The sequence below is a fragment of the Gorilla gorilla genome, chromosome 3 (genome assembly GCF_029281585.2).
Source record: "Gorilla gorilla gorilla isolate KB3781 chromosome 3, NHGRI_mGorGor1-v2.1_pri, whole genome shotgun sequence".
NCBI classification, from domain to species: Eukaryota; Metazoa; Chordata; class Mammalia; order Primates; family Hominidae; genus Gorilla; species Gorilla gorilla.
Window position 1 is genome coordinate 33,838,382 of NC_073227.2, and position 25,473 is coordinate 33,863,854.

The 25,473-nt window shown below is 48.0% G+C and overlaps 2 protein-coding genes across 2 annotated transcripts; both read left to right on the forward strand.

Annotated features, from left to right (window-relative positions):
- Positions 1-473: 473 nt before the first annotated feature.
- SLC34A2 (solute carrier family 34 member 2) lies at positions 474-23,393 on the forward strand. Its single transcript, XM_004038502.5, has 13 exons — positions 474-828; positions 7,395-7,509; positions 7,605-7,739; positions 9,098-9,226; positions 10,711-10,854; positions 12,453-12,564; positions 14,222-14,417; positions 15,313-15,408; positions 16,178-16,298; positions 17,724-17,891; positions 18,934-19,050; positions 19,143-19,267; positions 20,777-23,393. The coding sequence occupies exons 2-13, from the start codon at positions 7,398-7,400 to the stop codon at positions 21,386-21,388; spliced, it is 2,067 nt and encodes a 688-aa protein (XP_004038550.5). The 5' UTR covers positions 474-828; positions 7,395-7,397; the 3' UTR covers positions 21,389-23,393.
- Positions 23,394-23,490: 97 nt separating this feature from the next.
- LOC109026691 (small ribosomal subunit protein uS14-like) lies at positions 23,491-24,047 on the forward strand. Its single transcript, XM_055385546.2, has one exon. It carries the CDS (start codon positions 23,494-23,496, stop codon positions 23,653-23,655), a length of 162 nt encoding a protein of 53 aa, XP_055241521.2. The 5' UTR covers positions 23,491-23,493; the 3' UTR covers positions 23,656-24,047.
- Positions 24,048-25,473: the final 1,426 nt, after the last annotated feature.

Genomic DNA, 25,473 nt, shown 5'->3' on the forward strand with positions numbered 1-25,473 from the left:
CAGCAGTTCCCGGCACAGAACTGGGGAGCTGTTGGGATAAGCATGGGGGTGGACTCTCCCTGGGACAGATCCTATCTCATAGCAGTTTGGAGAACTGTTGTATACACACGCAGGTGACACGAGGCAGAGCAGGATGTGAAACGAGCGCAGTGGTTTGCCAAACCCGCAGCAGCCTTAGGACGGAGTGGTGAGAACAGCCCCCTTCCTTTTCCTCAGCTTGACAGTCCCAGCCTTTCCCATTGCGGACCTAGAGCCCAGACTCCCAGGGCAGAAAGCGCCCCACAGATTGATAAAGGTGAACAATCCAGGCTTTGTTTCCAAGGGCTTTATCCCGACTTTCCAACTGGCTTTTATCTGTGTCTTCGCGTCTCTGACCTCTTGAGCCTCACAGGAGCTAGACTAGAAGGTTCAAGTTCTTGAGGAGAAGGCAGGGGCGGGAGAGCCCCCACTTGCGGGAATCTCCTGCGGACCGAGTCGCGGCGGGAGAGGGCGCGCACCAGCCAGGCTAGGGCGCGCGGGGCGCCGAGGGGCGCGGGGCCGTTTGGGGCCGTTCGGGCCAGTTCGCGCGGCGGGGCCCGTCGGAGCTTTTCTCTCGGCAGCCTGGCTGGCCGCGCGTCTTCTCCGCGCAGCGGGCGAAGTCGCGATGGGTTCATTAAGGCGGCAGGTAGGCAGTGCCCCGGCGGCGGCTGCGGCAGGCGGTCCTGGAATGTGCGAGGGGCGTGATGACAGCGGCCGGCCTCTTTGCGCAACACCTTCGCCATATATACCCGGGGCGCTGCGCTCCACCTGGCCGCCGCCTCCAGCCCAGCACCTGCGGAGGGAGCGCTGGTGAGTACCGTCGCCGGGGCAGGGGCGCTTCCTCGCTTTTTCAAGGACTTTGATTCACTTAATTCTTGTAAATACCTCTCGGTGCTGACTTCAAGGAACTTGGCTGGCTTTGGGCCGCAGAAGTGAAAAACACAAAGCTCTCCACAATGTTCAAGTTGTTTTCTTCTTAATGTTACGGTTATTGCTTTTATTACAGCTTTTGCTGCTACACTCTTACGATTGACAGTGTTATTAATCAGCCACACTTGTGGATTCTAAAATGATCACTGTTTTGATAGTCGTGGTTTGGAAGAGGAAAGGCCCAGGGGATAGAAGTCTCCACCTAGGAATCAGGATGGCTAGGCTCTTTGTGGCTGGGTCACCAACTAGCCATGTGACAACGCTAGGCCCCGTGAGCCCCTGGGCTGCCGTCTTCCATTCTTTATAAGAAGGGGAATGCGACATCTCAGGACCATGAAGATTCTAGGTTTGTGGTGGCTGCCTGGTGATGTGACACTGCCCCCCACCCAAGTGTGACTTCCACGTGTTACAGTGCTTGTTTGCAGTTATTTAAGGTGCCTAGGAGACAGTCTTAGTTTGTTTCTATTAGGGCCCGTGGCCATCAGCGAAGGGTCCGTCCTTCAGCCGTCTTGGGGAGCAAAGCCCGCAATTTCTGTTTTCCAAGCCACAAATGGGTGAGCAGGCTGGGGAGATAACTTACAAGGAGATGTGCACAGGAGTGGTTGGGTTCGGGGACTGCGCATCCTCAGGCCAGAAAGTGGGGGGCTGCATGGCATGGAGTTAGTTCAGGTTCCCTGGAACGGTGCCTGCCACCGGTGGCTCGCACTGCGCTGAAGAGAGTTGGAATCTCGTTTTCTTTGAGGAGGTCCCTTTTTCAAACATGTTGATTTCATGGAAGCAGCTTGTGGATTTCATCACTCGAGTCCCCTCTTCCTGTTTAGGTGCCCCAGGGGGTTTCTGTGTTAGCCCTGATCGCTCTGGGCCTTGTCGTTCTTTCCTTTTTCCTTCTTCCCTTGTGTGCTGGCAGTTCTTTAACTTGTCCTGGGTTGGGTATTCTTGGAAAACTGTGCTTGTAGGAGTGGCCGTTGTTTCAGATTGTTAAAGAAAAACAAAAATAAAAAAGATTGCCTCTTCTGTCCCGTGCCAGCTGATCATGATCTTCTCTGCTTTTGTAATTTGGGGAATGGGTGATAAGAAGGGCGTGCTTTGTAAAAGGTTTGGATGCGAAACAAATTGCCCCATCCAAAACTTTCCCCAAATTGCTCAACTGTCTCACTGAAGCAAGTCCCCTGTGGTATGAGGATGGGCTTCTGATTGTTGCTGTTAGACACAAAGGGGACAAAAAAATAGCCCGAATTCAATGCAATGAGGAAAACAGCCTCACAGAATCAGAGTGCTTTGGAATAAACTGGGCTTTAGTAACCAGTTTCAGGCATCTTCCACTCCTCCATCCTCACCCACACCCCACTTCCATTCTGGGGACCACAGGGAGCAATCAGGACATCCCAGGGAATTTATTCATCTCAGTGAATTTTAAAAATGCAAAGGTACAAAAAGAGGGCTACAAAAAGATTGCGGTATTTTTAAGATGTTTATATTTACAAATTTAACTGCTTTAACCCCCCCAATACAATGCAGCATAACTGATATAGTTACAAGTTATTTACGGGATTTATTTTAAGATATCATAAATACAAATTGATAGTGCATGGTGAGGGTGTGGTTTGGTGATATGGCCCAAGTTTAAAGTTTATTGCTGTGCCACATCAAAAATGTAAACTCAAGTAATCTATCAATGTGAGGCCCAGGCCAATTGCTTCCTTGACTCCTCTCATCACTACCACCACTGTGTCCTTGAAGAGATTATTGTTAGCAGTAATGTAGGGACAGGGTCTCACTATGTTGTCTAAGCTGGTCTCAAACTCACAGGTTCAAGGGACTCTCCCACTTTGGCCTCCCAAAGTGCTGGGATGATAGGTGTGAGCCACTACCCTTAGCCTATAGGGGTGATTATTTTTCCTTGTGATGGCTGTAAGGGAAGCAGAGGAAAAGGAGACGTCACCCTCTTGGGAATTTTTGAAGCACGGAGTCATTCTTTCAAAGTACAAGAAAGTTTTCCTGGGCATCCTGAGAACACTGGCCTGCATGAGGTTGAAATTATCTCTGTGTTGTGGTGCCTATGTGATTTGAAGCCATTAACTTCTCTGTGGCTCAGTTTTTCCCTCTATAGAATGAGGATACTGTTCGTTTTAAAGGAGACTCTAAGTTTACATAGATACATGAAATGCTGTGAGTAAATTTGTGCACCAATTTGCAAGTGCCAGGCACAAAGTCTTTAATAAACACTACTTGGCTACCATGTGCCCAGCACTGTCCTGTGTGCTGGGGATACAATGGCCATACTCTAGTCCCTGTGCTTGTGAAGGCTGCCATTCTGATGGGAGACTGTGTGTCCATGTTCTGGTTCCTCGAAGGACCACTGCCCTGGGCTTCCTCCTCTCCCCATTTCTTCAGATGGCCTTGACTGCTGCTCTGGGCACAAGGGGCCCAGGAACAGGTCTTGGTTGGAGAAGCCCAAACAATGCAAATGTAGGGGTTGGGTGACTGCCAGGTACCCTACATTCCCCTGCTTCCCAAGTCTGAGCCAAGTCAAGAAAGTTCCTCTCCTGGGTCTTCGAGAAAGAATAAGAGCTCTTTCTGGCAGTGGGTGCCCATGTGGTGCAGGAAGTGGAGCCAAGAGGGTGAGGCACACAGGCAACTCGGTTATAGAGGCCAGTGTGGCAGCGGGGGAGCCCCTCCCTGGGCTTTAGTAAAAAGCTTCCAAATGATGACTTCTCCCTTCCTCTGCTGCTTCTGGCAGATGGCAAAAATGTGCTGGAGTGAGGCCTTGGGAAGGCTGGGAGAGAACAAGGCAGTGGTTGCGCCAGGGCTATGGGGGTAGGAGAAGGGCTTAGAGGGGCTCAGAGCTCCAGGGTACATTCTCTGCCTGCACCATTTAATACCCACCCCCACCCCCACCCGCCCACCCCACCCCCACCACACTCCCCTCCTGCTCATCCATTGCAACATTCTTGGGTGGGCATTTCCAGCATCTGAATGATCATGTGGGAGTGACCTGCAGACATGCCAATCTAGCCAGCTATCCGAAAACACTCAGAGCCTAGACCTAAGGCCCCTGGGTGCCCTGGTGCTTTGAGGGCTGGAGAATTCCTCCTCCCTTTGCCCCTGGCTGTGAGATCTGTGGAAAAGCTTCTGGCTTTGGAGCCAGCAGTCTTGGGTTCATATCCTGACACCAGCTCCAGGTAGTTGGAGGCAAGCTTCTTTGTTTCTCTGTGCCTCAGTTTCTTTGTCTGTACACTGAGAAGAAAAACTCCTTCCTTGGTAGATTTAATGAGGTCACAAACTGTATAGGACACTCCTCTGCCACAAAACAAACATTAGCATCTTTCTCTCACAGGCTTTGGATTCATTTATTCGAATATCAACTGAGATCCACTACCATGCTGAGCATTGGAGATGAAGAGCTTATAGTCTAGGGTACACACAGTGGAAATGAGGCCATTTACTGTTCATGACACAGTGCATTTCCACGTAATAAACACTCTTGTTTATTGTTCATGACACAATGCATTTCCACATTGTGTCATGAACAATAAACAAGAGTTCCGAGTGTTTACTCTGCCAGGCACCATGCTCTAGCCTCACCTACACTTATTAACCAATTAGTCCTCATAACAGCTCAGTAAGCGAGATGGTATTGTCCCCATTTTTGCAATGATGAAGCTGAAGCTCAGAGTGGCTCAGGGTTGCATATAGTAAAGGGCAGGCCTCTGCAGAGCCAGCCCTCCCTCACTGTGATTCGCCTCTCTCCAGGTATCACTGAGCCATCTTACCTTTGTGAGCTTAGAGGTTGAGTTGCATCTTTTAAAATCATTTTCTTCTAAAATTTAAAAAATCACTCACAGTCTCACCACTCCCTTTAACCCCAGAGAACATTTCTGGATCTTGTCTGCCTTGTTGAGATGATGCTGTGAATGGGAAAAAGAAGTGCTTTAGATGTGAAGTTTATCTAAAGCATTTTCCTATGGTTTTACTGATTCAGTATAAACTCTTTAATGGCATGCTCTTACAATGCATGGACATACCATAGTTAGAAGGAGTTAATTTCTCTTTTTTCATTTTTTCACACTGTAAATGATAGAGCAGCAAATATCTTTTTGGTCTACATCACATTCATTCTATCATAAATATGCCCGGCAGGGCTCAAGACCTTAAAGATGAAGTGATGGACAAGACAAAGTCCACTTTTTGGTAGGGTTTGCAGTCTGGTAAGCAGGAAATAGGTTGAAGAAGAAAGGAGTCAGGTGGACTCAGGCTCTAAGAAGCCCTCTTGGAAGAGGTGATCAGAGTAAGTTAGGTATTTCTGAATTTCTGAGAGGAAATATTCCTAGCTTCCTGATTCCTAGAAGTGAAATGACTGGGTCACAGACGTGTGATGAACATAAGGCACTTTGGACAGTTTGCTAACTTTTCCAGAGCTTCTAGCAGTGTTCAACTCATAACATCTTCTCCAGCATAGCATAATGAACTTAAATTCTTTTTGCTACTTTGATAGTTGTCACTGTTTTAGTTTGAATATATGGGATTGCTTCTGTTTTTTTGAGACGGAGTTTCACTCTTTTTGCCCAGGCTGGGGTGCAATGATGTGATCTCAGCTCACTGCAACCTCTACCTCCCAGATTCAAGTGATTCTCCTGCCTCAGCCTCCCGAGTAGCTGGAATTACAGGTGCACGCCACCACGCCTGGCTAATTTTGTATTTTTAGTAGAGACGGGGTTTCACCATGTTGTCCAGGCTGGTCTCTAACTCCTGACCTCAGATGATCCACCTGCCTCGGCCTCCCAAAGTGTTGGGTTTACAGGCGTGAGCCACTGTGCCCGGCCTGGATTGCTTCTTTTTTAATAGGCATTTTAGCCATTTGTTCCTTTTCTGTGAATTGCCTTTTTCCAATCCTTTGGACTGCTTTGTCTAATGGACAAGGACTAATTGTCTAATGTCAAAGAACAAGGACTGCAAGGACTGGAATGTGAGGTGTGTCAAGTACCATGTAACTGAGAAAGGCCTTGTGAAGAAAATAGATTGTAAGAAGGTCTTTTCTGAAGGCTGAAAAGAATGTGGTTCTAACAAAGGATGATTAATCCAGACAGCATGACATAGTAATAATTGCTGCTATTTATTGGATGCCTCCTCAATGCCAGTCACTTTCTAGACTTTTAATTTCACTATTAGTCTCATAACCCTGCAAGAACTGTTCCACTTTATGCTCAGAGGCATAAAGGGACTTGCCTAAATACACACTCATTAATAGGTGGCACTGCTGGATTTTAAAACCAGGTCCATCACTCTTTTCACAGAAGGCCTGGGTGGTAGGTAAAACACGCAGAAGGTATATGAACACCTGCATATACTTGTATATTTTGAGACAGAGTTTTGCTCTGTATCCCCCAGGCTGGAGTACAGTGGCATGATCTCAGTTCACTACAACCTCCGCCTCCCAGGTTCAAGCAATTCTCATGCCTCAGCCTCCTAAGTAGCTGGGATTACAGGCACTCACCACCATCCCCTGCTAATTTTTGTATTTTTAGTAGAGACAGGGTTTTGACACGTTGCCCAGGCTGGTCTTGAACTTCTGACTGCAGGTGACCCACCAACCTTGGCCTCTTAAGGTGTTGGAGTTACAGGCCTGAGCCACCTCGCCTGGCCCTTGCATATATATTCATATACACACTAAGTTGTATAAATCTGTTAAATTCCACTGGATAAGGTTTTGCATAGATTTGCAGTGCACTTGTCTTTATATAAGAAGTAGATGGGGTTCCATTGAAGGGTTGTGAGGATTTGGCATGCTATGAGACAACAAAGATGAATGGGCTTGCACCCTGCCTTTTTCTTTTTTTTGAGAAGGAGTTTCACTTTTGTCACCCAGGCTGGAGTGCAATGGCACAATCTCAGCTCACTGCAACCTCTGCCTCCCAGGTTCAAGCGATTCTCCTGTCTCAGCCTCCCGAGTAGCTGGGACTATAGGCGTGTGCCACCACGCCGGCTAATTTTTGTATTTTTAGTAGAGATGGGGTTTCACCATGTTGTCAAGGCTGGTCTCAAACTCCTGACCTCAGGTGATCCACCTGTCTTGGCCTCCCAAAGTGCTGGGATTACAGGCGTGAGCCACGGTGCCCATTGCACCCTGCTTTTGACTGAAGGAGAGAGTCAAGACAAAAACAAGTTTACGAGATTAAAGGTGGTACATGCAGCTAACTCAACACTGTACGAGGTAGTTTGCTTTAGCGACTGGGTGAGTGTTTGAAGGGGAACCACAGAGGAAATATGGTGGTTAATATGCCACACGTAGGGGGCGTAAGTGTGAAATCTTTCCCTTCCTTTTACTGCCGCCTCCGGCCAAAACCCCTACCCAGTTGATGCTTTGTAACCAATGGTTCTTCCTCTTACAGCATCTCGGTGTGCCTCCTTTCCATGACTGCTGCTTTAAGCTGTTTTCTTATCCACAGACCATGGCTCCCTGGCCTGAATTGGGAGATGCCCAGCCCAACCCCGATAAGTACCTCGAAGGGGCCGCAGGTCAGCAGCCCACTGCCCCTGATAAAAGCAAAGAGACCAACAAAAGTAAGTGTCGCTCGTTTGTCTGCAGATCGGCCTTTGTGAGGACCCCAGGAGACTCAGGTCTGATTCCTCATGACCCCTTTTGCTTGTTTCAACAGATAACACTGAGGCACCTGTAATCAAGATTGAACTTCTGCCGACCTACTCCACGGCTACACTGATAGATGAGCCCACTGAGGTGGATGACCCCTGGAACCTACCCACTCTTCAGGACTCGGGGATCAAGTGGTCAGGTAAAAGTGAGGCCAGCTGAGACATTCAGGAGGGAAGCTTCCTGTGGTTCACGGTGTCATCATCCTCCTGTCCCTCCCCCTTTTCATTCTTCTGATTCCCTTGAAGCAAGGGTCCTGGCTAGGGATGTCACCCTCTCATCTTTTTTTTTTTAGACAGAGTCTTGCTCTGTCACCCAGGCTGGAGTGCAGTGGTGCGATATTGGCTCACTGCAAGCTCCGCCCCGTGGGTTCAAGCAGTTATCCTGCCTCAGCCTCCTGAGTAGCTGGGATTACAGGTTAATTTTTGTATTTTTAATAGAGACGGGGTTTCACCATGTTGGCCAGGCTGGCCTCGAACTCCTGACCTCGTGATCCACCCTCCTCGACCTTCCAAAGTGCTGAGATTACAGGCATGAGCCACAGCACCCGGCCACCCTCCCATCTTTGAGGTTGAGTCAAAGCATGTTGGAGTAATTGGGGGTCATTCATTCAACAAATGTGCCAGGCACTGTGGTTACAGCAAAGATGGACATTGTCTGGCTCCTTATAATTCGCTGTGGGTGATGAGGTTCCAGGTACTGCTTTGGAGATGCTGTGGATACAGTGATGAACAGAAAAGGCCCGTCTTCTCAGAGAGCTTTCAGAGGGGTCCCCTCACCCAAATGTGGGCATATTTCTAGTAAAAGAAAATATGCAGCCAGACAACTGGATGCAAGCAATCACTGTTTCATTTCCAAATGTATGTAGGGCAGAAGGTCTGTCTGTGAACTAGACAGCAAGGAGGAAAAAGGAGACTGGGGTGTGGGGTGGGGAGGAGAGGTAGGAAGGAAAGAGCTGGGAGGGGGAAGATGAGAACCATTTTAAAAGCCAGTGGAGTAAACAGCAGTTAAGGATGTAGCATCCCAGGATGTATGATGCCCCAAGCCCTCCATAAATTGAGGCTGATTGCTGCTGTGCAGCTGCATTCTAGAAAATACTCTGTGCTGTTTGGAACGTGACAGCCATTATCTCCGACCCTGCACTCAGCAGGTGGCTAGTGCTGTTAACTGCCTCCCTCAGTGACACTGTGGCTCAGCTGAGCATGGAGCCTGGTTTTTCTGTCGCAGACCACATTGAACCCCTCCTCCCAAATGCAAATCCTTTAGAGGCACTTTACCAGGGGTTTCAGCTAAATGGACCACAGCGGTAACTGCTTTGAAAGCTGCAGCGATGGCTGCTTCCCATCTGTAAGCCTCGCTAGACATAAGAACTTACGGCTGCCAGGCTGGGAAGGGAGGGGAGGCGGGGGGAGCTCTGAGCTCATTGCCAAACTTCTCAGTGTTTCCAACACTAAAAGTTTCATGCCTTTCTCTCTCTCCCCTCATCCCACCCCCCTGCAGAGAGAGACACCAAAGGGAAGATTCTCTGTTTCTTCCAAGGGATTGGGAGATTGATTTTACTTCTTGGATTTCTCTACTTTTTCGTGTGTTCCCTGGATATTCTTAGTAGCGCCTTCCAGCTGGTTGGAGGTAAGAATGAAAGGCTGAGAGGTGTGGGGGTGAGGGGCATTATCTTGAAATGTGGTTCCGAGAGTAAAACTCAGCAAGCCCTCTCCAGCTGCAGCCTCCTGGAGTGTTTTAGGACTGGAACCGACCTCAGATCATTTATGAAGTCTATGCTTTCCGTTATAGAAGAGAAAACTGAGGCCTATACAAAGGGCTATGACTTGGCCCAGGTGGCTTAGGCCAGGAGCTGGGGCTAGACTATTCCAAGCTATCCGCCAGTTGAGTTTGTCCACAAACCCCAGGCAGGAAGTTGTCTGACATACAGACTTAGCTGAGGAATTCCTATATCCTCCCCACCAGAGAATTCTGGAATGAGAAAGAGTGCCCTTTCAAATGTGGGCCCTTGCTGGGGGAAGGACAGGGCCCCTTCTCTGGGCTGGAGGAATCTGCATCCATTGTACTTACCTTCACAGCCCTTAGGGCTGCGTGTGCCCATGCAGTGTGAGAACCCAGAAGTGAAGTCACCATGTGCTTGGTTCCCTTTGTACCTCAATGGTGATGTCAGAAACAAACAGGCAGCACTCCGTCTACTGGGTGCAGGCATTTTCGGGGGCCCTCTATCAAACATTCTTTCCCAGAGCCCTCCCATTTATGGAGAGATCATGAACCAGCCCTGAGACTCACAGCCTGTAATTAGCAGAGTAAGATTCAATCTCAGATCTGGGTGACACAAAGGACCATGGATTTCTGCAACCCTTGGTGCCTTTCTTGCAACTACTGACCTCAGTTGTTCCACCCGTCCTCGGCCTCCCGAAGTGCTGGGATTACAGGTGTGAGCCACCATGCCTGGCCTCCTGAACATTGCTTCTGGGCTCCCTGGTCCATGGGAGCATCGGCTAGGGGCTTTGCTGTCTGGTTATCTCAGACAAATCACCTGCATCCTCTGGGCTTCCATCTTCTTTATACAATAGACTTGGGAATGCATTGATGGTCTCAGGTACACTCCTGAGAATAACTCTCCCAGCATTCAATTACAGGCTGGTGCTAGGGCTAAGGGTGGATAGCGAGATCTACTCTTGGAGGATAAATCTGAATTGGGTATACACCCCAGAGACATCCAGGAGGCTCATTGGCACCCACTGGTCCCAGTATAGAGTTGAGGCTGGGTTCCTGAGCACAGAAGGGCTTGCTGACTGAGGAGTGTTTGAAGAGTGGGAGGATGCAGGGTGAAGGAACAAAAGTAACCAGGGGCTCACAGTGGGTCGGGAACCAGGGCAGAGGGAGACGGGAGGCACGTGTGGGCAGCTAGTGGATTTCCTGCCTTATCGGAGCAGCACTGGGAAGACGCATGGGGAAGCAAGATTCCTTGGGTGCCTGCAGGGATGGAGGCTGGACTCTCCAACCCATAGCCAGCTGGCCTTGGATGGAGACTTCTGTTTACTCAGTGCCCACCTAATCCCCCTCGATCACGTTGTGATTGTTTTTGTTTGTTTGTTTGTTTTTCCCAGGAAAAATGGCAGGACAGTTCTTCAGCAACAGCTCTATTATGTCCAACCCTTTGTTGGGGCTGGTGATCGGGGTGCTGGTGACCGTCTTGGTGCAGAGCTCCAGCACCTCAACTTCCATCGTTGTCAGCATGGTGTCCTCTTCATGTGAGTCGGGGCACCCATGAGCCCACCTGCATTCCAGACACTCTCCTGTCTATCTGGGGGTGGGAAGGAGGGGGGGGGCAGGAATTCACTCTGAATATGTCCAGGCCTTGTCACCATTGTCTTGGTATCTTGCCCCAGCTACAATGTGTTCCCCGCTTGATCCAAAGCAACTTCCTGTTTCCATTTCGATGTCAGGATCTGGAAATAGACCCTGCTGTTGGAGTTCTCAGCTCTGAATTCTCTAGTACTGTACTTTCCAGACCTGTAGCCACTAGCCACATGTGGCAATTTAATTTTGTTGAACCTTAATTGATTTAAAATTAAAATATAACATTCAGTTCCTCAGTTGTACTAGTTACATTTCAAGTGTTAAAGAGCCACATGTGGCTGGCAGCTACCCTATTGAGAAGTAGAGACATAGAACATTTCCTTCACTGCAGAAAGTTAGTTCTCTGGGACAGGGCCACTCTCAGTGCTAAGAAGAAAGACAACTTAATCATTGCTCTGGGACAACAGAGCATGGGGAAATGGCACACTAAACTTGTACCTGTCTGATAATTGCTGCAGCTAGGTTGGACAGACCCACTGAGGGGGACCAGTTTGAACTGATTATTATTATTATTTTTTCTATTTTCTTTTTAAATACAGACTTGGGTCTCACTGTGTTGCCCAGGCTGGTCTCAAACTTCTGGGCTCAAGTGATCCTCCCAAAATGCTGGGATTACAGGCCTGAGCCACAACCCCTGACCAGAACTATTTTTCTTCCCAAGCCAGCATCTTAGCCAAAATTAACTAGAATGTTTCTCGTCCAGTTAGAAAAAGGTATTACACTTTCAAAATATTTTACTTGTTTATATCAAAAAAGGTGCAGCAATATGCTGATTTTGTTTGAAAAAGTTACACTGCCTGGAATTAAATGTCTGATATCCAGCACGGAAATGATGCTTCCTGGCTGGGCCTAGTGGCTCACGCCTATAATCCCAGCACTCTGGGAGGCTGAGGTGGGAGGCTCACCTGAGGTCGGGAATCTGAGACCAGCCTGACCAACATGGTGAAACCCTGTCTCTACTAAAAATACAAAAATTAGCTGGATGTGGTCGTGCATGCCTCCAGTCTCACCTACTCAGGAGGCTGAGGCAAGAGAATCACTTTAACCTGGGAGGTAGAGGTTGCAGTGAGCTGAGATCGAGCCACTGCTCTCCAGCCTGGGAGACAGAGCGAGATCCATCTCAAAAAAGAAAAGAAAAGAAAAGAAAAAAAACGATGCTTCCTTAAAGGCGAGCCTGTGTGCCATGCACAACTGACTCAACTGTACATGCAAGCCCTGGCACTCATCCACCTAAGTCCTTAATCAGTGGGTGCCTCCTGGTCTCCTTCAGGGTAGCCTTGGATCTGCAATAGGGAGGAAGGAGGAAGCTAGAAAGGCACTTTCTTCAGATTCATAGTGAGGTGCAGAGTGAGGTGCAAAAAAAAAAGTTTAAGAATTCACTTGCATAGAGGATAAAAACTACTTCTTTAGAGGATACCAGCATAGGTGACTTTAGCCTGCCTCCAGGCTGCCTTTCTAAGCTTGCTAATGGCACTTTTCCATCCTCTAGTGCTCACTGTTCGGGCTGCCATCCCCATTATCATGGGGGCCAACATTGGAACGTCAATCACCAACACTATTGTTGCGCTCATGCAGGTGGGAGATCGGAGTGAGTTCAGAAGGTAAGAGGCTCAAAACCAGCCTTTGCGACATCAGCTCTATTGTTCTTGGCCACGCTGTTTTAATTGCTTTTAACCAGCCAAAGATGACATGCTTATCAGGTTCATTCCTGGAGTTCTTAGAAGTAACCACAGGGAGGTATGGCTAGGGTTGGATCACATACTCACCAGCTGATTAGACTCAGCTCCCTGATCGGCAGAGCAGGGATAATACTATCTATCACTACTGAGTTGTAGGATTAAACATACAACCCAGCAGGTAAGTGTTCAGAGCACCCAGCACATTGAGTTCACTAAATAAATGCAAACTCTAGCTAGAAACTTAGCCGCTGGGTGGCGGAATTGAAGCAAGGCCAGTTGGAAGAGTAGGATTTATTGGGACTGGGCGTGGTGGCTCATGCCTGTAATCCCAGCACTCTGGGAGGCCCAGGCGGGTGGATCGCCTGAGGTCAGGAGCCTGGCCAACATGGTGAAACCCCATCTCTTCTAAAAATACAAAAATTAGCTGGTCATGGTTGCGAGCGTCTGTAATCCCAGCTACTCTGGAGGCTGAGGCAGGAGAATCGCTTGAACCCGGGAGGCAGAGGTTGCAGTGAGTTGAGATCGCGCCACTGCACTCCAGCCTGGGTGACAGAGTGAGACTCCATCTCAAAAAAAAAAAAAAAAAATTAATAAATAAATACTGTTTTGTTTGGTCATAATTATAACTTATTTAAACTTCCACGTTCGGTCAGCTCAACCCATGCCACCTTTTCTTTGTTCTTCACTTACAAGTTAATAAAAAACAAAACCTAGTTTCTGCATATGCAGAAACTCTGAAACTAGAGCAGGTAGAATGCTGGAAACTCTTTTCTTTCAAAAAGTTTAATGTGAAAATTAAGTGTTTCTTAGCCTCTTCTAGCTAGTTTATTTTTTTTTTTTCAGTTTTTTTTAAAAGGTAAGCTGTTTCATTGAAGACATAAAAATCCAGAACAGAGTTTTTTAAATCTGGAGATAAGATGGAATCGAGGAGGAATCTTTGAACCTCCTCAGATGGATGCAAAATGTTTTAGCCTTGTTTCCCATGGAAACTATTCATGTTTCATCACTTTCAAGAACTTAAAAAAAGTTTAAGAATTCACTTGGATAGAGGTCTTTTTAAGTTAAATTTTTTTATTGATACAAAATATTTTTACACCTTTCTGGGAAACGTGATATTTTGTTACATTCATAGAATGTGTAGTGATCAAATCAGGGTATTTGTGGTGCCCATCACTTTGGGGATTTATGATTTCTATGTATTTGGAACAATTGAAAACTCCAGCGTAGAGGGCTTTGGTTGCCTTCATGCTGGTCCCCACCTTTCCAAAAGAAGGTAGCCTTCAATATACATGATACAAAAGTGCCCTTGATGCAATTCTTCGAAGCAGTGATTGCTGAGCTAATTATTCCAGCCGTAACATGCTTGCTGGCCCGCAGCTTCTTCATCTGGCCAATGGGAATATAGATACCAGCCACTTGGGGGATCAATATGAGAGAACAAAAATGAGATTGTGTACATGTGCACACTTCCATAGGTGACACCTAGCAGAGGGTGGCAGATGATACAGGTAATGACCCACCTCACATGGTGCCCATTTGCTTAGTGACTAATCTGGCTGTCGGGGTTTCCCTCCCATAGAGCTTTTGCAGGAGCCACTGTCCATGACTTCTTCAACTGGCTGTCCGTGTTGGTGCTCTTGCCCGTGGAGGTGGCCACCCATTACCTTGAGATCATAACCCAGCTTATAGTGGAGAGCTTCCACTTCAAGAATGGAGAAGATGCCCCAGATCTTCTGAAAGTCATCACTAAGCCCTTCACAAAGCTCATTGTCCAGGTAACTTGGCTCCTTCAGAGAGAGAAAGAGACAAACTTCCTACCCACAACATCCCCTACCTGAGCTGACAGATATAGAGTGTCTACAACACTATTCTGGGCCTGGCACGGTGGCTCACCCTTGTTTTCCCAGCACTTTGGGAGGCCGAGGCAGGTGGATTGCTTGAGGTCCGGAATCTGAGACCAGCCTGGCCAACATGGCATAACCCTGTCTATACTAAAATGCAAAACATTAGCTGGGCATGGTGGCGTGCACCTGTAGTCCCAGCTATGTGGGGGCTGAGAAAGGAGGATCGCTTGAACCCCGGGAGGTCAAGGCTGCAGTGAGCTGGGAATTGTGCCATTGCACTCCAGCCTGGGTGACAAAGTGAGACTGTTTTTAAAAAATAAATAGATGAATAAACACTACTCTGTAGCTGCGTCTGGAAAAGGCCAAGGGAGGCAGAACTTTTGGGCCACCTGATAGAGTGACTGACCTTGATGGTTACTTTGACTTCCATAACATGCCACCTTTATTGGGGTGGAGTTGCTTCTTAAGACTGGACACTTGAGACCACTTTGTTCCCATTGCTGTCCTCAACACCAGTGGACTTGATAAAGTATGATCTATCCTTTCCTGCCTAGAGTCATCTCAGCCCCTTCTCCCTGGGTCCTTGCTAGGACCTTGTGTTTTCACTCTTACTGGTTTTCTTGGCCATTCAGTCATCCAGAAAATATCTACTGTCTGCTCCCTAGATATCAGTGCCTCTGCAGATAGAGTGAGTCCCACTTTGCCTCTCTGGGGGCTCACAGTCACATTTATCTCCTTAGAGCCCCTCTCACTTCAACCCCCTGGGTTTGTGTCCTAAATCAGTTCTGAGGATATGCTGATGGTCTCCTGTCTACTATTTCCACAGCTGGATAAAAAAGTTATCAGCCAAATTGCAATGAACGATGAAAAAGCGAAAAACAAGAGTCTTGTCAAGATTTGGTGCAAAACTTTTACCAACAAGGTACGTTTCCAAGAATATTCCCGGGGCGGGGAGTGAACCTTTGCATCTGAACATGAAGCTAAATCTTGCCTTCAAGGAAGGTAAATAGAAAGTCAGGGGAAAGAAATATTGGGAGTCCCTGAAAAATCAAAAGTGACCAGTGAATGCCTTTAGAAAACAAGTCCTTGAATGAATGCCGAATGCAGGTAAACAGTAGGACAGACAGACTCCCTTTTGCCCCATCCCAGGGATACATTATTTCTGGTTTGTTATTTCCATGCCTCTTGGAGAAGTCTTAGCTCTGCCTGCCGCTCTGTTCTCATTTTTGGAGAGACTTGTGGAAGTAGTCCAGCACGCCCTACGGGTGTTGGCAGCAAGTGTCCTCTCTCTTACTTTCCAGACTCTTCCAGAGTATTCCCCCTGCTCGGGCCCAGAGCATTCATGCCCTCTGTCAGGAAACTACCCAGGCTGCTTTGCACCTGGGTTGTGGCTTGCCCTTGCTTCTGGGGTGTACATGTATTTTTTTTGTGGGGTGCTAAAGACTGGAGACTAGAATAAACAAACTAGATGTTTTTAAATGATGAAGGCTGATTTCAGTTGTCCTCAGTTATTCTAAGAGATTTCTAATAAAGGTGAGAAATAAGTTTTCAAGAGAGAAGAACTGTTCTGTTGGGGCCACACTGCATGCACCATGGGTGGTGTCTGTGCCTGTTCATTCCCACCCCCGCCATTGCCTCCCATTCCCCACTAAAAGCCAGTGTTGTGGGCATTTGTCATGTTTGTCATCCAGACCCAGGTGAACGTCACTGTTCCCTCGACTGCTAACTGCACCTCCCCTTCCCTCTGTTGGACGGATGGCATCCAAAACTGGACCATGAAGAATGTGACCTACAAGGAGAACATCGCCAAATGTGAGTGGAGCTCAGTGGATTGGCCACTATGACAGGTGTTGTCTGGGGGTGACGTATTTATCCGTGTGAAATCCCAGTAAGTGAAGGAAAGGACAGTAGGAGTCACCAAGCACCTGCCCTACATCAAGCAGTGAGCAACATGCTTTCACAGCAGAGGAAACTATGGCTTAGGAACTGAGGTGACAGGCCTGAGGTCCCACAGCAAGGGCAGAACTGGAACTTGAAGTCCATTTCCTTTGCCAGCTCCACACCACCTCAGAAAAGCTCAACAGATTCTAGAGGACTCCCTCTACATGCTTTGTTCAGACTCCTTTAGTCAATAACTCTAGGGGCCAGGCATGGTGTCTCATGGCTATAATCCCAGCACTTTGGGGAGGCCGAGATGGGCTGATCACTTGAGGCCAGGAGTTCGAGACCAGCCTGGCCAACATGGTGAAACCCTGTTTCTACTAAAAATAATACAAAAAAATTAGGCATGGTGGCTCAAGCCTATAATTCCAGCTACTTGGGAGACTGAGGCACGAGAATCGTTTGAACCCCAGGAGGCAGAAGTTGCAGTGAACCAAGATTGCACCACTACACTCCAGCTTGGGCAGCAGGGAGATAGTCTGTCTCAAAATAAAATAACTTTAGGGAGACAACAACCCGATTTGAAGGAAGATGTGGGACCCACATAGAACAGATGTATTCACTCAATTAGTCCCTACTATACAGCAGGCTCCATTTCAGGGCACTGGGACTGTAGCTCTTGAACAGGCAGTGAGCTTGCATGATGCTCTGATTATTAAGAAGCTGAAATGTTTTTTCCAACCCAGCCATCCTTCGTTATTCTAATTACTCCTTACATATACTTTTGTATATCTCTGCTTCTCTCTTCTCACCTTCCCACCACATTAATTCTGAGCACTATACCTTAATACTCTAGGTATGATTACCCCAAAGAATCAAGTTAACTTACCACCTCCCACATTCTAGGCACTATACATTCATTCATATAACCATGTTTTGCTGGGATTATCTGGGGGATGCAGAAGGGACTTTATACTTAGCAATGCCCCTTACTTTGACTTGCCCATCGAATCCCTCAAAGCATACTTATCATTAGTAAAAAAAAAATTAGACCATCGACAGCATGGTCTTTAGAGACAGAACTGGGCTGAGTCTGCCCCTGAATAGTTGTGTGATTTTTAAAGCTATCACTTCATCTTCCAGCCTCATGCGATCCCACTAATTATGACATAGTCTCAGTGGTGCCCCTTGCTGCGAAGGAGGCTGAGAAGGGCTGTCTTGATTTGGGGCTACCATCTGTTAAACTAACAACCAGGAATCTGTTTGTAGGAAAGACAGGATCTGGGGGAATAAATAACAATCTGTAGCCGTGGTGGCTCCATGCCCTCCTGACAAGATTCTTTGTGGTCTTTTTAGGCCAGCATATCTTTGTGAATTTCCACCTCCCGGATCTTGCTGTGGGCACCATCTTGCTCATACTCTCCCTGCTGGTCCTCTGTGGTTGCCTGATCATGATTGTCAAGATCCTGGGCTCTGTACTCAAGGGGCAGGTCGCCACTGTCATCAAGAAGACCATCAACACTGGTAGGTACACTGCCCTCACTTGTAGGCCTTGAGGGATGGTCACTGCATGGGGTGTGGGGGTCCTTTAGATTCCCATCTAGCAATGGCCTCTGCATGGAGTTTCTCTCTCAGATTGGATCAGCAGCAGAAGTGAGGATGTCATTCACCTGGAAATGTTCTTGGCATCCTGGGTGGGGTCTAGGGAGCAGGCCCAAGTTTCCATTGCATGTTGGCAAGGTCCTGAGAAGGAGTTCATATCTAGAGAGCTGTGAGTCAGGCCTTCCTTCTTAGCGGGTTTCCTGTATGCTCAGAGCTTTACTGGCTCTGTCAAGACCTCTTAGAAAAAGGACCCCAGGTGTCCGCCCTCACCCCCACCTCCCTTCACTCTTGTGAAGGAAATGTGATGCATAAATACATCAGCATCTAGAGGTGGCCAATGAGACTGCTGGCTAAGAGGATTTCCTGCCAAGTAGGGTGTCCTGGCCAATGAGAGCTCGCTAAGCCAATGACATCATCACTTCATGAAAGCTCAGTGAAATATAGCCAAGAAAATTCGCCCCCCACCCCAGGTTGTCTTGGGGAACAGAGCAACTCTGGGTGCTTCTGGGAAATGCAGGGCCTGATCCAGTGCTAGTTGGGTGGAGGACTCAGTTGGTAGGCATGTTCCAAGCTGCTACAGTTTCTTGATGCTCTTTAAGGCAGAAATGAAGGTTGAAGGTCAAATGCGGGTGCTGACGGGAGACCAGGGCAGGCGAGGAAGCATGCTCTCAGCACTTTCTGGAAGGAGAGTGGTTACTTGGGTGGGTTCACTCTTTCTAACCTGACCTCCAGGGAATCTGTGTTTTTGTTTTCATAACACTTACCTGCATCCTTGGTTTTTCCATCTGAATATGCGGAGCAAAAGACAATGGGGAATGAAACTGGATTCTAAAACTCTACTCTGTAATCTGAGACCATATATGGGATGATGTACAACCTCACCCCTAAGCCCAGCCCCTACCCCAGGCCACCAGCCCATACCTTCCCCGGAGAGGCCGTGACATCTCTTCCTTCTGTCTTCCAGATTTCCCCTTTCCCTTTGCATGGTTGACTGGCTACCTGGCCATCCTCGTCGGGGCAGGCATGACCTTCATCGTACAGAGCAGCTCTGTGTTCACGTCAGCCTTGACCCCCCTGATTGGTGAGTTACTCCCTGGCTTCTCCCTCTGGCCACCACTGCCATTTCCTGTCATCCCATGGGGCTGATGTGTTTGTGTTTTGTGTTTCCCCCAGGAATCGGCGTGATAACCATTGAGAGGGCTTATCCACTCACGCTGGGCTCCAACATCGGCACCACCACCACTGCCATCCTGGCCGCCTTAGCCAGCCCTGGCAATGCATTGAGGAGTTCACTCCAGGTCAGGACTTGGGGCACGGGGACAGGGGCCCTGGGAGTGGGACCACCCATGGTCTTGCAAACTGGTCTCTAACAAGAGCCAGGCTTTTCTCTGTACTATCCAAAATATGGAACTAATATGTGGAGGGGAAGTCACAGGTAAAGTTTTCAGGACCTTGATATGAGAACAATCAAAACTATCAGTTCTGAGAGAAGCAGTAAGACCCTCATAACTGGTGGTTGTTTCAGCAAAAGTGGGGTGGCCCCTTGATATAGATGTGGAAAAGGTACTTAGGAAGCACAGACACCATCTCCCATCTCCTCACTGCCTCCTATGGGGAACTTTACAATTAGGAGAACTCCTTGGCGTGGACCATCTATGTTACTTTGTGCAAGACCTTTGGGATTTGAATTTATTTATTTATTTTTATTTTATTTTTTTGAGACAGAGTCTTGCACTGTAGCCCAGGCTGGAGTGCAGTGATGCAATCTCCACTCACTGCAACCTCCGCCTCCCAGGTTCAAGTGATTTTCCTGCCTCAGCCTCCCAAGCAGCTGGGATTACAGGCACCTGCCACCACACCTGGCTGATTTTTTGTATTTTTAGTAGAGACAGGGTTTCCCTATGTTGGCCAGGCTGGTCTTGAACTCCGGACCTCATGATGCACTTGCCTTGGCCTCCCAAAGTGCTGGGATTACAGGCATGAGCTACTGCACCCAGCCTGGGATTTGAATTCTTATCTCACTATTTACATACCAAGTGACCTTTGGCAAGTGATCTAACCTAAGCGTCAATTCCCTCATCTGAAAGATGGAGGACATAACCCCTATCTCATTAGGATTATTATAAAGATCTGATGAGGCAAAGCCATCTGTGCAACAGAAATAGAAATTCAGGCATCTAATATAAATTAACCGCATATGTCATCCTAAAATTTTTTAGTAGATACATTTTTAAAAGTAGAAACAGGCTGATTCATTCTTCAATAATGTATTTGATCTAAACCATTATCACTTTAATATGTCATCAGTCTGTCAAAAATTGAGAGTCTTTGAAATCTAGTGTGTATTTCATACTTAAAGCACATCTCAGTGTGGACATGCGGCTAGTGTATTGGACAGTGCTGGTCCACAGCCTGGGCATGGAAATTGGCACCTTGGGAAAGTGACCAAGTGCCTGGCCTCTGGAGCCAGGCTCCCAGGATGTGAATTTCCACCTCTTCCATCTCCCACCTGTGGGACTTGAGGAGCCTCCATTTTCTCTTGTCAAGAAATAATGGTTGCCACTCTGTAGAGTGTTTTTTGAGAATTGAGATAATGCACAGTTGAGTGCTCCTGGCCCTCCCAGACACGTAGTAGGTCCTCATGGAATCCAGGTACCCTCTGGGCTGAGCCATAAGGACAAAGAAGGCCTGGAAGGCCCGAGACTGTGCTGCCTGTGATGCCTGCTAGCTTACCTCCCCCTCCTCCTCCCTACTGCCGCCCGCACTGGGCAACAGGCCCCTCACCTGTCCAACCTCTTGTGTTGCAGATCGCCCTGTGCCACTTTTTCTTCAACATCTCCGGCATCTTGCTGTGGTACCCGATCCCGTTCACTCGCCTGCCCATCCGCATGGCCAAGGGGCTGGGCAACATCTCTGCCAAGTATCGCTGGTTCGCCGTCTTCTACCTGATCATCTTCTTCTTCCTGATCCCGCTGACGGTGTTTGGCCTCTCGCTGGCCGGCTGGCGGGTGCTGGTTGGTGTCGGGGTTCCCGTCGTCTTCATCATCATCCTGGTACTGTGCCTCCGACTCCTGCAGTCTCGCTGCCCACGCGTCCTGCCGAAGAAACTCCAGAACTGGAACTTCCTGCCGCTGTGGATGCGCTCGCTGAAGCCCTGGGATGCCGTCGTCTCCAAGTTCACCGGCTGCTTCCAGATGCGCTGCTGCTGCTGCTGCCGCGTGTGCTGCCGCGCGTGCTGCTTGCTGTGTGGCTGCCCCAAGTGCTGCCGCTGCAGCAAGTGCTGCGAGGACTTGGAGGCGCAGGAGGGGCAGGATGTCCCTGTCAAGACTCCTGAGACCTTTGATAACATAACCATTAGCAGAGAGGCTCAGGGTGAGGTCCCTGCCTCGGACTCAAAGACCGAATGCACGGCCTTGTAGGGGGCGCCCCAGATTGTCAGGGATGGGGGGATGGTCCTTGAGTTTTGCATGCTCTCCTCCCTCCCACTTCTGCACCCTTTCACCACCTCGAGGAGATTTGTTCCCCATTAGCGAATGAAATTGATGCAGTCCTACCTAACTGGATTCCCTTTGGCTTGGTGGGTAGGCCTGCAGGACACTTTTATTCCAACCCCTGGTCACTCAGTAGTCTTTTACTCCAGGAAGGCACAGGACGGTACTTAAAGAGAATTAGAGAATGAACCTGGCTGGACGGATGTCTAATCCTGCACCTAGCTGGGTTGGTCAGTAGAACCTATTTTCAGACTCAAAAACCATCTTCAGAAAGAAAAGGCCCAGGGAAGGAATGTATGAGAGGCTCTCCAAGATGAGGAAGTGTACTCTCTATGACTATCAAGCTCAGGCCTCTCCCTTTTTTTAAACCAAAGTCTGGCAACCAAGAGTAGCAGCTCCATGGCCTCCTTGCCCCAGATCAGCCTGGGTCAGGGGACATATAGTGTCATTGTTTGGAAACTGCAGACCACAAGGTGTGGGTCTATCCCACTTCCTAGTGCTCCCCACTTCCCCATCAGGGCTTCCTCACGTGGACAGGTGTGCTAGTCCAGGCAGTTCACTTGCAGTTTCCTTGTCCTCATGCTTCGGGGATGGGAGCCACGCCTGAACTAGAGTTCAGGCTGGATACATGTGCTCACCTGCTACTCTTGTCTTCCTAAGAGACAGAGAGTGGGGCAGATGGAGGAGAAGAAAGTGAGGAATGGGTAGCATAGCATTCTGCCAAAAGGGCCCCAGATTCTTAATTTAGCAAACTAAGAAGCCCAATTAAAAAGCATTGTGGCTAAAGTCTAATGCTCCTCTCTTGGTCAGATAACAAAAACCCTCCCTGTTGGATCTTTTGAAATAAAACGTGCAAGTTATCCAGGCTCATAGCCTGCATGCTGCCACCTTGAATCCCAGGGAGTGTCTGCACCTGGAATAGCTCTCCACCCCTCTCTGCCTCCTTACTTTCTGTGCAAGATGACTTCCTGGGTTAACTTCCTTCTTTCCATGCACCCACCCACTAGAATCTCTTTCCAAACATTTTTCCATTTTCCCATAGATGGGCTTTGATTAGCTGTCCTCTCTCCATGCCTGCAAAGCTCCAGATTTTTGGGGAAAGCTGTACCCAACTGGACTGCCCAGTGAACTGGGATCATTGAGTACAGTCGAGCACACGTATGTGCATGGGTCAAAGGGTTGTGCTCCTTCTCATCCTAGATGCCTTCTCTGTGCCTTCCACAGCCTCCTGCCTAATTACACCACCGCCCCCGCCCCACCCTCAGCCATCCCAATTCTTCCTGGCCAGTGAGCTCCAGCCTTATCTAGGAAAGGAGGAGTGGGTGTAGCCGTGCAGCAAGATTGGGGCCTCCCCCATCCCAGCTTCTCCACCATCCCAGCAAGTCAGGATATCAGACAGTCCTCCCCTGACCCTCCCCCTTGTAGATATCAATTCCCAAACAGAGCCAAATACTCTATATTTATAGTCACACCCCTGTACAGCATTTTTCATAAGTTATATAGCAAATGGTCTGCATGATTTGTGCTTCTAGTGCTCTCATTTGGAAATGAGGCAGGGTTCTTCTATGAAATGTAAAGAAAGAAACCACTTTGTATATTTTGTAATACCACCTCTGTGGCCATGCCTGCCCCGCCCACTCTGTATATATGTAAGTTAAACCCGGGCAGGGGATGTGGCCGTCTTTGTACTCTGGTGATTTTTAAAAATTGAATCTTTGTACTTGCATTGATTGTATAATAATTTTGAGACCAGGTCTCGCTGTGTTGCTCAGGCTGGTCTCAAACTCCTGAGATCAAGCAATCCGCCCACCTCAGCCTCCCAAAGTGCTGAGATCACAGGCGTGAGCCACCACCAGGCCTGATTGTAATTTTTTTTTTTTTTTTTTTTTTACTGGTTATGGGAGGGGAGAAATAAAATCATCAAACCCAAAAGAAGTGTGTTGTTTTTAATTACAGGGAAATAGGGACCTCCTTGGATCTATTTTATAAAAATGTGAGGTCTCCTTTTACCTCGTTGAACTGCTAGGAGCAAGATGGGTCACCAGCAGCTGTACTGGAGCCACCCACAAAAATTCGGCCAGGGTTCTCGCTCTTGTCGTGTCTATTCAAACCGGCACGGACTGATCCGGAAATATGGCCTCAATAAGTGCCGCCAATGTTTCCGTCAGTACACGAAGGATACCGGTTTCATTTAAGTTGGACTAAATGATCTTCCTTCAAAGGATTATCCAAGTCATCTACTCAATGAAAAACCATGATAGTTCTTTGTACATAAAATAAACATTTGAAAAAACAAAACAAAATGAAAAAAAAAAAATGTGAGGTCTCTTCCTTCACTGAATGTCCCTACCCACCACTTACCATCTGACGCTCCAGCTGCATAATTTGTGTAGCCTCTTGTTCAAAAACCTGGAGAAAAGTGTCATTTTATATTGTGCAATGCCAATTTCAAACACAAACATAAGACGTATTAACTTGTCTGTGGAATCATTGACATGACGTAGCTCTTATGTGTAGCTCACATGTGTATTTTATTCCAAGAACAGTGAAAGCATTGCACAAAACTAACAATTGTTTTGATTTCACTACTTTTTTTTTTGAGACATTGTTTCGCTCTGTCGCCCAGGCTAGAGTGCAGTGGTGTGATTTCTGCTCACTGCAACCTCTGCCTCCAGGATTCAAGCGATTCTCCTGCCTCAGCCTCCCAAGTAGCTGGGATTACAGACGCATGCCACCACACCCAGATAATTTTTGTATTTTTAGTAGAGACGGGGTTTCACCATGTTGGCCAGGCTGCTCTGGAACTCCTGACCTCAAGTGATCCACCCGCCTCGGCCTCCCAAAGTACTGGGATTACAGGCGTGAGCCACCCCGCCTAGCCTGACTTCACTTTTTGTGCACATTCTGCCAATGCTCTCTGCCTTCCTGATGAGTTTAAGGAAGAACTGAAAGGAAAAGGAGCAATGGGCCACCCTTTCCATATGAGCATTTTTCAGCCTAAGTGAGAAAAGACACGGTAGGGTTTCTTAGTTGTTCCTTGCTTGTTTTCTTGGAGTGCCATTACCTTCTTGCTGCATTCAAAGAAAGTTCTGGTTTGAATGGAAAGTATGGCCTTTCAGTGCTGTGCGTTCTGCCAACCACTGCGCTAGTCAAAATAATAACATGTTGGTTGGGTGCGGTGGCTCATGCCTGTAATACCAGCACTTTGGGAGGGAGGCTGAGGCGGGTGGATTGGAAGGTCAGGAGATCGAGACCATCCTGGCTAACACAGTGAAACCCCATCTCTACTAAAAATACAAAAAATTAGCCGGGCATGGTGGTGGGTGCCTGTAATCCCAGCTACTAGGGAGGCTGAGGCAGGAGAAACACTTGAACCCGGGAGGCGGAGGTTGCAGTGAGCCAAGATCGTGCCACTGCACTCCAGCCTGGACAAAAAGAGTTAAACTCTTAAATAAATAAATAAATAAATAAATAAATAAATAACTTGTTAAGGAAGAGTGGACTTTAAGAAACATTTGTAGGACTAAGCTGGTCACACCTCTTTGTAGGCCAGCTGTGCTGAGGGCTGAATCCGTATTGCAGAGCACAGTGAATTTGGGCTTGGAATCACTCAGGTTGCTGGGTTCCACTCGTAGCTCTGTCATTTACTGTCTCAATAGCAACTTCCTCATCTGGAATATGGGACAGTAACACTTGGCTTCCTGTGATTATGAAAATGAAGCAATATATGTAAATATTTAGCCAGGGTGGGTTTACTGTAAGTGCTTGGCATATGGCTCTGCCTCAAAATATAGGGGATGAACATGCATGGCAGATGTACAAGACACACTTCCCACGCTTGTTTGCATTTTTCTTCCTCCGAGTATTTCCAAAGTGACATGCCAAGTCAAGAAGGCTGCTATCAACCCAAGAAACCGAGGCCAGGACTGGCCTGGGATTATTAGGATGAGCCGAATAAATGTCATGTGGCCTGGGAGCAGTCCCTGGACTGGGCTCTGCAGCCACGGGACAGG

Bases quoted from the DNA above. Each gene is read 5' to 3' on its own strand.
- SLC34A2 (XM_004038502.5), top strand. From the start codon at position 7,398: ATGGCTCCCTGGCCTGAATTGGGAGATGCCCAGCCCAACCCCGATAAG. The intron at 10,855-12,452 runs GTGAGTCGGGGC...TCCATCCTCTAG, and splicing joins CAGCATGGTGTCCTCTTCAT to TGCTCACTGTTCGGGCTGCC. The intron at 12,565-14,221 runs GTAAGAGGCTCA...TCCCTCCCATAG, and splicing joins GATCGGAGTGAGTTCAGAAG to AGCTTTTGCAGGAGCCACTG.
- LOC109026691 (XM_055385546.2), top strand. From the start codon at position 23,494: ATGGGTCACCAGCAGCTGTACTGGAGCCACCCACAAAAATTCGGCCAG.